The sequence below is a fragment of the Asterias rubens genome, chromosome 16, assembly GCF_902459465.1.
Source record: "Asterias rubens chromosome 16, eAstRub1.3, whole genome shotgun sequence".
Taxonomy (NCBI): domain Eukaryota; kingdom Metazoa; phylum Echinodermata; class Asteroidea; order Forcipulatida; family Asteriidae; genus Asterias; species Asterias rubens.
Genome location: NC_047077.1, coordinates 6137403 through 6150717, shown reverse-complemented (window position 1 = coordinate 6150717; position 13315 = coordinate 6137403). Strand labels below are relative to the sequence as shown.

The window sequence follows — 13315 nt, the reverse complement described above, 5'->3', positions numbered from 1 at the left end:
CGCTGGATTACCAGGACCTGAAGCTACAGATTCAGTGTCAAGTGAAAAAATATTATTCTTAAACAAACAAAGTCATCTTAGACTTGACAAAATAAACCGCCTCATTTTTTTTCTTAGAACCAGAGGGCCCAATTTAATAGAGATACTTCAACAAATATTGCAAACATTGCTTTCCAGTTTTCTGCTTGGTTAATAAATAAGCAGGATACCAGTCACAAACTGTACACGTGGAATTGTATTTTGGCTGGTAACCTTAATTTACAGTACCTGATGTTAAAAAAATAGGATTCGAACTGCCTCTAGATGATGGGCAATCTCGGTGGTCTAGTTGGCAAGACACTGCTCTAGAATTGCAAAAGTCGTAGGTTTGAATCCCACCCAAGATGCTTGTGATTTTTTTCACAGAACTCGGCTAAGTACTGAGTATACTATGCGAACACATATCAGTATTTATGGGGAAAAACCAAAATTGTAACCTTACTTCATCAGTGGCATAATTTTATTGTGCTTAATTAATGCAGCTCTATGAAATCAAGCCCTGACTGTGATCAGAATAAGTGTCCAGCAAGGACTTATGACTTACTCTGGTAGGTTTCTACTACTCCTTCAACTGATACACGATAGAATGCTATAGTTCCTCTCTTCATTTCAGGCTCTTCCCATGCTACAGTAAGGCTCTCTGAAGTGACTGCCGTTACTTCAGGGTTTAGAGGCGCACTGGGGGCTACAAATTAAATATAAACAATGCGGGCAAGTGAATATTTACATTAAATTGTTCCCTGTCTGATCAACCGTGTGGAAAGTAACCCCAAACACAATACCAAAGTAAAACAGTTTTGTATATATATTTTTGTTATGCAAGTCGCCAGACACACAAGGCCTGAAGGCCACTTCAAGGTGTGGGCTACAATTATTTTTATTCCAGAGGCCGTTGCCACCTACTTCTAGGGCTGAAACAGGGTTACCCCTTTTACAGTCCATACGGATGTAGGCTTGGGTATCATCAGTCCAAAGCCTGGCCGGTAGAGCAGAAAGCACTACCTCCCCAATTTTACGTAGCAAGTGTCACAACCGGGATTCGAACCCACACTCTGCTGATCAAACACCAGAGCTTAAATCCAGTGCTCTTAACCGCTCGACCATGACACCCCAAGGTACTTTTGTTTAGATTTAATTATAAGAGGTTAATCATTTTGGTTATGTGTGTTCTTACCAGCTTGCTTGGTTGTAACTGAGTTGATTAGTGTAGAAGGTGTTCCATCTCCAACTCTGTTCCTACAAGTAACCCGTATTGAGTATAAAGTGAAGGCTTCCAATCCAGTTATTTGATGCGACTGAGACTGTTGGGAAGGACCTGGTGTAGATTCTATCAATATGCCACTTGGATCTTCTCTATACTCCACTGTACATGTGAATGGTAGGTTACCATCATATGTTACTATCCAAGTCACATCAATTGCCTCGGAGCTCACTGGAGTGGCAGCCACTGGGCCTACCTCTGGAACCTCTGGAAATTACAACATAGGAGCGATCAGAACAAAAATCAACATCAAGTTTGATAAAATAATGTTAAACCATTTTAATACATTCCTGAAACTGCATTCTTCTAAATGTACCAATAGAACAACTGTCATGTGACAGAATTGACTAGAGGTCCCAACTTTGTAATACTGCAAAAATCCGATCATAGATAATGGATACTGTTTTGTAAGTAAAATAAAGCAATGATATTATCTCAAAATCATGTCAAGAGAGTTCTGGTCTAGCTTTTTTTGGTTGTTTTTGCAGATGTTTGCATCGTCCTTATCTCTTGACCAAATTCAAATGACGTTATCCTTACAATGGTGCGCTAATCACTCAATCACCAATAATTTTACTGGCCTGAAGATAAATTGTTTTTATTGTGTAAACATTTGTATTGTATATCTTCTTACAGTTTTTTAATTTTACATTCAAATCTACTCTATTTTTATAATCTCTTATTGTATATTTGCTGGTGTTTGATGTTTGAATGTATTTTTATATTGTAAACCCAAACACAATTCAGCCTTTTGGCTGCTACGTTTGATTTTTAATAAACCAATAATAATAACAATATGGCACTATGTAATAGGCAGTGTTCCACAGAGTTGTTACACATAGTCTAGGTGCAAATTTAAGGTGACTTGACGTTAGCATGCTTACACCCGTCGACTTACATACTCGCTACCTTATGAAGACCATGAAAACAAAATCAAAGCAGGGAAAGAAAAGGTCTCCATGGGAGAAGTCTTAAAGAAACACGTTGCCTTGGATCGGTCGAGTTGGTCTTTGAAAAGCGTTCTGTAACCGTTTGTTATAAAATGCATATGGGTAGAAAGACGTAAAAGTAGAATCCAATGACCTACCCAAATATGCCTCGAAATTGCGTGGTTTTCTTTTTACCTCGTTGACTAACACGGTCGGCCATTTATGGGAGTCAAATTTTTGACTACCATAAATGGCCAACTGTGTTAGTTCGCGATGTAAAAGGAAAACCGTGCAATTTTGAGTGATACTTGTGTGGATCATTATACTCTACTTTTAAAACATCTTTCTAACCATATGCATTTCATAACAAACGGTTTCAAATGCTTTTTATAGACCAGCTCGTCCAATCCAAGGCAACGTGTTCCTTTAAAATCTGGGTGCTCCGCAAGGAAATGTTGTATACATATGGGAGAAGGTTTGTACAGGAGAAGGCAAAAAGAAAGGATGTCTAAACAATACAAACACCACATTACTTGGCACAGTCATCCCATGTGATGTGTAAAGAAGTGGGCGATATACGGACAAGTGTTTGTAGGGTGAAAGAAAGGTCAATTATACATGTATGAATCATTTCCGAGGGTTGGTGTCCATTGGCAAATCCGCGTCCAGAGATACATCCTACCTAAAATTTTAAGGATTCAACATTCTTCTGAAAATACGACAAGTCGACAAGTAGAGCCAGTATTCGGCTGAAACTTGCACATGTGACTTTTATTGATGTCTTTAAAATGTTGACAAAACCAATCTATGCTCCTAACTATGATGGTCACAACACACAGCTTCCATTTAGTCAAATTGATCATTAATGTATTGTCAGTCAATCACTAAATTCATTATTAAAATTTGATCAATAACTGTCCTTACCTAGGACGACAACTTCTGCAAACTTTTGGTCCACTTCATCTGTTAAATCGTTTTGAGTCTCACACTTGTAATTTCCGTTGTCATTTCTGATCAGATTCTTGACAGATAAAGAACTGTTAAGTCGCCCCTGGTCTGGGTCAGTCGAGCTTGAAACTGAGTATTTCATATCATCGTTTACGATCTCCACTGAGTCAGGATCATACCAGGTGATAGTTGGAGCAGGATCTGCATATACTATGCAGTCAACTACGACGGTTTCTCCCAACTCAGCTTCTACCTTTTCAGTTACCGAAATGATTCGTCCAGGTGCTACAAAAGATGAACATGGAAACTTTGCTCTTTATAATCAACAGTCATTCTGGGTAAAGATTTTTTATACAGGCAGTAATCGATTTAAGGCCAATACGTTTAAGCTCCAAATTAATAATCACAACTAGACAGTCTGGCAAGTTTGCCGTGGGCATGGAGCATTAGATTGCAACATGGTCGGAAGGAATGGGATTTATTAAAGATTGCAAACATTTATAGATCTCTTACTTACCAAGAACAATTAAGATGACATCTCCTCGTTTCGACAAAGGTACTCCATTAATCCTGGTTGTAGCTGTGCATCTATATGTAGCACTGTCTGTCAGAGAGATGTTGTATAGAGTCCGCTCATATCTGCCTTCAGAGGGATTGCTAAATGTTGTGCCAGGTATCTCTGTGCCATTTTGGAAAGTTATATCAACTGGCCCATCAAGATCCCTTGAATGGAGGTTGACGGAACAAATTAATGCTACGTTGTCTACTCCTTGTGTGTCTAAGACGGGATATGGGTCCGGTGTCAACATAACATTGAGATCACCTACTCCGTACAAACAAAGTAATCATTCAGTATGATTAAAAATAGACTGGTATTAATTGCATGTATGCTTCAATTGTGCATATCCTTTGTAATAATTTTATGTTAAATATGAAGCGGCCTTTCTGAACTTAATAGTCACTGAATGGCAGCAATTCTTTTAAAGGCAGTGGACACTATTGGTAATTACTCAAAATAGTTATTAGCATAAAACCTTACGTGGTAACTTGTAATGGGAAGAGGTTAATAGTATAAAACATTGTGAGAAACGGCTCCCTCTGAAGCGACGTAGTTTTCAAGAAAGAAGTAATTTTCCACAAATTTTATTGTGAGACCTCAGATTTAGAATTTGAGGTCACGAAATCAAGCATCTGATGAAAGCACACAACTTCGTGTGACAAGGGTGTTATTTTTTTTATTATTATCTTGTACTTTCGATGACCGATTGAGCTCATAAAAATTTTCACAGGCCTGTTTGTTATTTTATGCTTTTGTTCACACTAACTGTGAAGACTAGTCTTTGACAATTACCAATAGTGTCCACTGTCTTTAAAACAAAATGCATATGAAAAAAAATAATAATGACGCTTAGGAAACACACAAACACAATACACAATACAAACAAATAACCAACAAATGATGCTTAATTTTTTTTGGAGAGATTATATTATTGTTCTACATCACTACCTAAGTTATAAATAACTTACGTTTATCACAAGCCTTGCCCGGGAATTCTTGATTACAGCTGCATCTACCGTTAACATTGTTACACACGACATCATTTAGTGCAGGTACTGGTGCTACACACGTACACACCTCGTTACATGCTAATCCAAAGTTACCCTGATTGCAGACTGAAAGTTACAAAAATAAGTAGTTTAATTGTTACACCTTATCTAGGTATTTAGTGACTGGGGGAGCTAAGTCTTGATTCCACATTTACCAATCATCATTTCATAAAGGTTCTTAAGACTCACCCTGGAATGGCGCCTTGTGGTCAATTTTAATTTTTATTTTATGAAGCCCTCTAGGCCAAGATGTTTGTAGTGCACACATGATTGAGAAACAATGTTTATTTCAGAGAACGCTTTGCAAAGCAAATTGCTTCAATTTTTGGGCACGTTTTGAAACTGATGCACATACGATCGGGTCGATTTTGCAATATTTACACATTAAAACAACACAGGTTTAATTGTTTGACACAACTGATTACTAAGCATTCAATTTCCTGTCATGTTCATGCTATACCTCACTTAAAAAAAGTAAAACACCCATAATCAGATACTTAAGAATACTGATTACCTTGACAAGAAACGTCTCCAGTTCCAAAGAAGCCATGTTTACACGTACAGATAAAACTTCCAAGTACAGATCTACAATCAGCATTCAAGACACAGTTGTGCATCACTGTAACGTCTGTACATTCATCAATATCTGTAAATGATAATCATCCACAGAATATAACCCACCTTCACTCAGTCATGATCTATAAAATACAGATTCACTTGAATCAAACTTAAAACATTGGACTCTATTGGTAATAGTCAAAGACCAGTCTTTTCAATTGCCGTATCTCAACATATCTAAATCTAAGGTCTCAAAATCAAATTCGTGGAAAATTACTTCTTTCTCGAAAACTACGTCACTTCAGAGGGAGCCGTTTCTCACAATGTTTTATACCATCAACCTCTCCCTATTACTCGTTACCAAGTAAGGTTTTATGCTAATAATTATTTTGAGTAATTACCAATAGTGTCCACTGTCTTTAACTCTTATTTTGTGATTATAGTCTTTCAAGAACAAAAAGCATTGTTAGACCACGGTAACAGATTAAATGGGTCAGGACCGAGAAACATGAAAAGTGATGTATACCTGGATAGCACACATCACATTTATCATTCCAAAAGTTGGCCATTCCAGCACTCTGTATGATATTATAAATGGGCCTGGGTATATGAGCAGAGCATGGGTATGAGGTTGTTACTGCGCTGGTACTAGGTAAATTGATTTACATTCCTCTACCATGGGCCGATGGGAATAGTGAAGCAACATTTTTGTAAAAAAAGGCAGTGCCATTGTTCTTTACCTTTGCCACTGTGTTGTATGCTCTCATTGCACACAATTCACTCATGTAATGTTTGATTCTCCTGCAATTTTTTTACCATGATAAGGGTTTACAAGGTGCTACAGCGCATACAGCAGCCACAGCCAGGAACACCGGGGCGAACCCCTCCTCTTTTCGATAAGTGCACTGGGTTCTTTACATGCGTTACACAACACATGGGACCAACGGCTTTACGTCCCATCCGAAGGACGGAGCAATGGTTAAGTGTCTTGCTTAAGGACGCAAGTGTCAAAGCTGGGGATTCGAACCCACACTCTGCTGATCAGAAACACCAGAGTTTGAATTCGGTGATCTTAACCGCTCGGCCACAACACTTCACTTCCAAATAACTCTATGTAACCAACAGAGGGCCTACTCTAACAAACTCGGGACTAACCTTCACAAGTGACCCCATCGGCAGCAAATCTGTAGCCTGCAATGCACTCACATCTGTATCCTCCGTCCATATTCTCATTAACACAGTTGGCATAGACATCACATTGGTACATGTTTGTTGCACACTCGTTCAGATCTGCAATGTTAATCATATTATTATTAGTATTATTATTATGGTTTAATAAAAAAAACTGCTCATGGCAGCCTACTGGCTGAATTACAAACAATATATTAAAATTAAAAATGAATACAATTAGTTTATTTAAAGTAAACCGTTAAAAATTAAACAGAGAGGCATTTAGGAAATCAAGAAATGCACAAAGCACATATAAATATTGCACAGAAAGAAGAACACTGACCATGGAGGACAAGTCTGTTAAAGCATACAGCAAGGACCAGGAAGTATTACTGGTTATTAAAGAGAGAAGTTTTACATAAAACTTCATTGAGAGTTCTATTAGATCTAAGATTCAGAGAAACAGTTCATTAAATTTATTTGAGTTGTATGATTTTAATACAAAATGAGTACAAAGCTTGATTCTTCTGGTATGTAATGATTCCAGACCCAAAGTAGCTAGTATGCTAAGAGAACGGATTTATGGAAAAAGTAACATCAAAATGAATGGTTTCTACTCCCAGTGTTACAAAGGAATAAAACAATTTGAAACAAAGTCAAGTGTTCATGTAATTCTGCTTGGTTGGGACAAGGTACATTGAATCCTACTGTGTTCGTTCCTAAAGACTCACCTACAATGGAGAGACTGTAAACACTTCTTTTATCTACGATGGAATCAGATGGTCGAGGCTGGATTTTGGTGAAACAGGTGTAGCCACCGCTATCTCTTGGATGTACATCCATAACTGTCTTTCTATAGACGTGTTGATTGGAATCAAGTGTGGTTGGGTATTCAATCCCATCTGGGTATCTTATTAATACAGAGCCAACCAGGTCCGCTGGTAATACATTCACAGTGCAGATGAGTTCCACATCATCGATGGCTTGAGTGTCATGAACAGGTGCGGTCAAACCATCAGCTCGTGTCAATGACACGTGAAAGTCAACTAGAAAACAATCATTTAACACTTCATTAAAGTATCATTATTGCTTTCATCATTAAGCTTCCTATTATAACCCTTGCTCTTCTGTACTAACGTCACCAATTTGTTATTTTCTTTGTTTAAACACACTTGTTTACTGCAAGGCGATACATGGTTATGAATATACCCTCCCGAACACTAAGAACCTATATCCTATTGGTTTATTGCATCCGTGAGTGGTCTAATGGTCTAGCCGATTTACATCATTTTGTGTAACATAATTGAAATACCATAATGACAATTTCAAAGATAGCCTTCATTGTGTGCATTCATATCTACATACAGTGCCTTGGGGCAGGATGTGAGTGACACAAGTTGCGTTCGAGTGTGTTACTCGTGTTAACGAGAGTATACTCCTATGCACACGAACAGCTGGAATATGACACGCGAGTAAGCAAGAGTGTACTCCCACTCAAACCAAGAGTATGCTCTTGCATTCGCGAGGTTTAACATGGCGGCCAGCAAGGAGTGGAAATTTTCCTCAAAATGCACTGCGGAGTGTAGCTTGTAGTGTGTTTTGGCGGTCGTTACCAATAACTGGCTCGGTTGTTGGTTGTTGGTTCTGTGTGGCTTAGGCCAGGTTGCAATGACGTTGTGTTCTGAGTTTGTGGTTTAGGTGGCTAGGCTTGGCTTGTTGGGTATTGTGTGCATGGGCAAAAAACAACAAAGTTTGTTCCATGCCGTTGGAGCGATGTAGTTGGAGAGTAATGCGCATGAAAAAATTTCTTCATCTGAGAGCAACACGTTGAGCGCAACCAAGGATCAGTTATGAGAAAATAATTTACAAACCAATCATGAAGTCTCTCAATTCTTCAATGATCCACAGAGTCAAAGCGTACCAAACAAAGCTATATTTACCTTTGTCACATACAGCGTGCTCAAAACCAGGTATAGGATCACATGTACATTGACCAGTCACTTTGTTACATGTACCACGTGATACACAGGAACATTCTGAGGCACAATTCAGTCCATATTTCCCATCAACACATTCTGCAAGGCGTCAACAAAATAATTCATGTTTAAATCTGTAAATCATACTTAATTATAGGTAGTATGTACTATTGTGCATACAGGTAAGAAGCATTAGAATATTTAAAATATTCATTCAATCAAGCTTGAAAACAGATACAAAGTCGAACGATATTGAACTTGAGGGGTATTTAAAGTCGATCGACTCGTTCATGCATGTCAATGCGAAAATAATATGAAACCTATTGATAAGTAGTCCAAAAAGAATATGCAATATTATTAAGCTACATTCCAAACTGAGAACTGGTCATGCAGATGCACATAAATAAAAACTAAACGGCGTTTGTGGTGGGGATGAAAAAATGACATACAGGAGAGCTGATACTGCGTCATATGACAAGAAAGCACCATTCTCAGCCTTTCAAATTATATCTTTATACATATGTGCACATCCTCTTGTAGCTTTCAGTTTATAAAGTACATGTTAAATTTGTAAAAATGTTAAATTTGCATCCCATATTTATTAAGTTAAGAGTTGAGAGTTGGCTCTACCTGTACATGTGATTCCATCTCCAGTGTAGCCAGCTCTACATGTGCACGTATGGCTGCCTGGTGTGTTGGTGCAGTCAGCATTCATGTCACAGACACTTGGATTATCAGCACATTCGTTATAATCTATTACAAATTTAAATATCATAATTCCGTCAAGCCCAAATACTCTTAGAAATGTTTAGTATCACAGTTGAATTTTGTGTGAACATTTGGGATAAATCAACAGACCCGACGTTATGCTAAAAAAATGTGGAAATGTCAAATATTATTAGAGATTTAAATTTAAAAAATGAAGACTTGCATGAAAGAAGACAAGGTATGGCTGGATTGGCTGGAAATAAAATGGATGACATGAGAGGTGATCAAATGAGAGGTGATCAAACCATAATGGTTGTAAGAAGTGGGGGTACAATGACAGGGAGATCAATTCAATTCAATTCAACAACAAGAATTTCCATTTCACATGTGTGCAAGTATCATAAAAAATTATGATATACTAATGATACTGTATATAGAAAAGGGTACATACACTAAAGCCCGGTTCATACTTCATGCGAACGCGAATGCAAAGCGAATTTGACGTGAATTTGACGTCACACCCTCCTTTCGCAGCGATTATTCGCAAGGGAGTAGAACAGAGTTCAACCGCTGCGAATTGTTCGTTGCGAATTTGTGACGTCAAGATTCGCTTCGCATTCGCATTCGCATTCGCAGGAAGTATGAACCGGGCTTAAGTGAAGTGGAGGCAATCCCAGGTAAGGGTTTGCTTGATTTGGGAACACCATACACGACAAGACAATCAACGGACACAAAAGACAAAAACATTTACAGACAGACAGACAGACAGACAGACAAATAGACAAGAGGGCAAAAAACATTACTAGAAGAGATGAAGAGATCGATGGTAGTCAGACCTCCAACAAGTATCCGTCACGGAAACAAAAATATAAATCAAATTTAAACCTGTTATTGCGACTTCAAAAGTGCAGCTTGGTGTAGCCTGATTCCCAGCTGCATCAGTAGCTGTACATGTGACATCTTGAGTACCAATCATAAAGTCACTGCCAGACTGTGGTGTACATACAATAGTTGGAGCAACACCGGTATTATCAGTAGCTGATGGATTAGTCCAAGTCACCATTCTGTATGCCATCCCAGCTCCTGCAACTACATCCATATCTGACGGACAAGTTCCAGCTTGAAATTGTGGCGGCTCGATATCTAAACAGATAGATTAAAATTCAAATTGGCAATAATTAACTTTCAAACTTCCCACAACAGAATAAAAATTTATTCATTATTGACAACTCAATCGAGTTGTAGCTCCAAAAGTTGGCTAGCAAGGGCCAATTTCATTGTGCTGAAGATGTGTTGTACCTGTACACGTTCTTCCATCTCCCCAGTAGCCAGCTTTACATGCGCAACTATAACTGCCTTCTGTGTTGGTGCAATCTGCATTCATGTCACATGTATTTGGACCTTCAGTACACTCATCAAGATCTAATAAATAAATGACAAATCATAACAACAATATTAATAAATGTATTTAATGGCTACTGCTGTCTTTGTCCCATTATAAGATTTATGGACGGTGGAAGAGTTGCTGGATTAAGAATTAGGTTGATGTTGTTTCATACTTAAATATGATGTTAAGTTGAAGATTGAGAAGTTTATAATAATCTTGCCCAGGCAGAAGTTTCATGAAACAATTTAGTTGTCTTTCCACCTTATTTATGTTCAAAAAAAGATTCATGACGACAGCACACTGCCAACGGTGTGTGTTCTTTTCTTGTCTAATCCAAGTTTTATGCTAAAATAAGTCCAGATTAATGGAATTCATACCAAGCAATTATGAACACAAGAAATACAGCAAATGCAAAGATATTTGCGATGTTTGATGTCCCTTCTTGGCCACCACAGTTTTGGGTAAGCTCAAAATGAAATGAAAGTCACAAAAATAAGTAATAGTAAATTGGCTCTCTTGTTACTATCTCGCGCGAGAGAGAGCAAGCACTCCCTTTACGAGGGATGCAACTAGCTGTGAGCAGCCCTCATGGGTCTTGGGAAGCCCAGTCGTGAAATAGTTGTGAGAGAGCCCTTTCGCTATCACTCCGAACGACTTTGAAACAGAGTCTCCTTCGAGCACTAAACTAACTTAATAAACAACTGAGCTAGATCTGGACCTGTTACAGCTGTACTGCTGGTATGTTACTGTTGAAACTTAACTCATACAAAAACGTATCCTCAATGTTAAAAAAAAACCATATAAATTGACACAGCTGGTTAAACAGGGGAACATTTGCACAAACACCTAAAACACTCTGTCAGGGCCAACCATGGATACTCGTGTATTGGTATCAATAAATGGTATTTGTGTATTAAACAGGCCAGTTTTGTCAGTGAGATCTTTAATATTCCAGCCGTCTCTCTTACAGTTAAAAAGAGGGATTTAGGGTTGAAGTATGGCATATTTTAGTGTTTTTTTAAAAGCTGATTTTATATTTTGTTTCAATGGGAAAAGAGAAGGAAAGAGCCATTCTTACCTGCACATCGTGGAGTACTGTAGCCTGTCCGGCAGCGACACTGGTTAGGAGCAATGCACGTCCCTCCATTCAGACATGAAGGATTACACACAGCTTTAAATCATAAAGAAAACATCGGAGGCATTTTAGTCCCTTGAAATTTTCTATAAAACAAATTTTTTATGGAGCAAGGAATAATTTCATTGGAAGGAAGTGATAATTGGTATCCCCCTGGATTTCCAAATACACGTCTTCCACTGAACCTGGTTAGCTGTCTCATACTTATTATCACAATCAAAGAAACTAGCCTTTCTTCAACTTCAACTCTGTATATCCTGGCAACTAATAATTGCTCCCAATTCTGGGTAGGTCTGAATGGGCAAGCAGCCTTTCTCTTAAAGTTGTTGTGCTCTCATTGTACAACTTCGCGATCTCCTCCATCACAGCCCAACTTCACGCCATCAACAACGCAAAATCCACCGCGCGCTAGCTCGTTCAAACCTCCGTAATTTACGTAATCTAACCATACTTTCAAAAGAAACCTCTTTTGTATTAGAATACTGGGAACATCAAACAGCTTACATGTGATTTAAATCAATGTCACATTATCTAACTTTATAAAAAGGGCTCTGTTTTTAGTTAAAAGTGTTATTTATTGAAAATACAGCCAATTATAGTCCATCGGTACGAGTCTACCCATGTAGCTGTGTTTTTCTATACCCACTATAGGTCCACGTGACCACATGTAAACATTGGCAGCGCAAGCGGTCTTTTGTCAAAGACCAGTCTTATCACTTGGTATATCTCAACATATGCCAAAAATTAACAAACCTGTGAAAATTTGAACTTAATTGGTCGTCAAAGTTGCGAGATAATAATGGAAGAAAAAAAACACACCTTTGTCGCAAAAAGTTGTGTGCTATCAGATGCTTGATTTCGGGACCTCAGTATCTAATTCCGAAGTCTCAAAATCAAATGTGGAAAATTACTTCTTTCACACAATGTCAGTATAAAGCACTTTTCAGTCTCAAATATCAACCTATCGATTAACATAACTAACTTACGATTACATCTAGGTGGTACGTAGCCTCCATTGCAGTTGTCGCAGTAATTAGGACGGACACACGAACCTCCATGTAGACAATTCGTACTCCCGAAACACAGGGCTTTGTTCAAAGATAAAGAGTTATAGAGTATAGGTGCATTACTTAATTTGAAAAATATGTCCGAGTCCCCCACACTCGTAAACGGTAGAGGACACTAACTATCTTTTTAGCGACCCGTTGGTTTTTTTTGGCAGCAACTCAGGACTCAATATTAAAGTGTCACGATGCTTGCATGACCCAAAAACATCATACCAAGACCCAAACAATTATATGACGGCACTAATACTTTAAGCTTTCGAATTGACAATTCCGATTTGATTGCTATAACTCCGAGTTGAACTGAACAATTTTAAACAAGCACATGTGAATTTAAAACAAAAACATTGTGGAAGGCTTTGTTGAAATTATGACTAAACTTAACCTTAACCTTTTCGAATAAAGTTAAGATGACATCATTACTTTTTATTTGCACCCACCAAAAAAACCGTAATTATAGACCTGTACATTTGTACAAGACAGTTCTTTTCAGAACGAAGTAGTCTCTCAAATTTTGAAAGAAACTCTGCGG

General features: G+C 38.0%; 1 protein-coding gene across 1 annotated transcript; it reads right to left on the bottom strand.

The window, feature by feature from the left end:
* Positions 1–572: 572 nt before the first annotated feature.
* On the bottom strand, positions 573–12735 carry LOC117301057 (fibrillin-2-like). Its single transcript, XM_033784940.1, has 14 exons — positions 12702–12735; positions 11663–11755; positions 10497–10619; positions 10083–10340; positions 9120–9242; positions 8454–8588; positions 7245–7559; positions 6499–6633; positions 5300–5431; positions 4705–4851; positions 3695–4000; positions 3154–3462; positions 1214–1507; positions 573–724 (listed from the first exon to the last, which is right to left on the bottom strand). Exons 1-14 carry the CDS (start codon positions 12733–12735, stop codon positions 573–575), a joined length of 2556 nt encoding a protein of 851 aa, XP_033640831.1.
* Between the last annotated feature and the right edge of the window lie 580 nt (positions 12736–13315).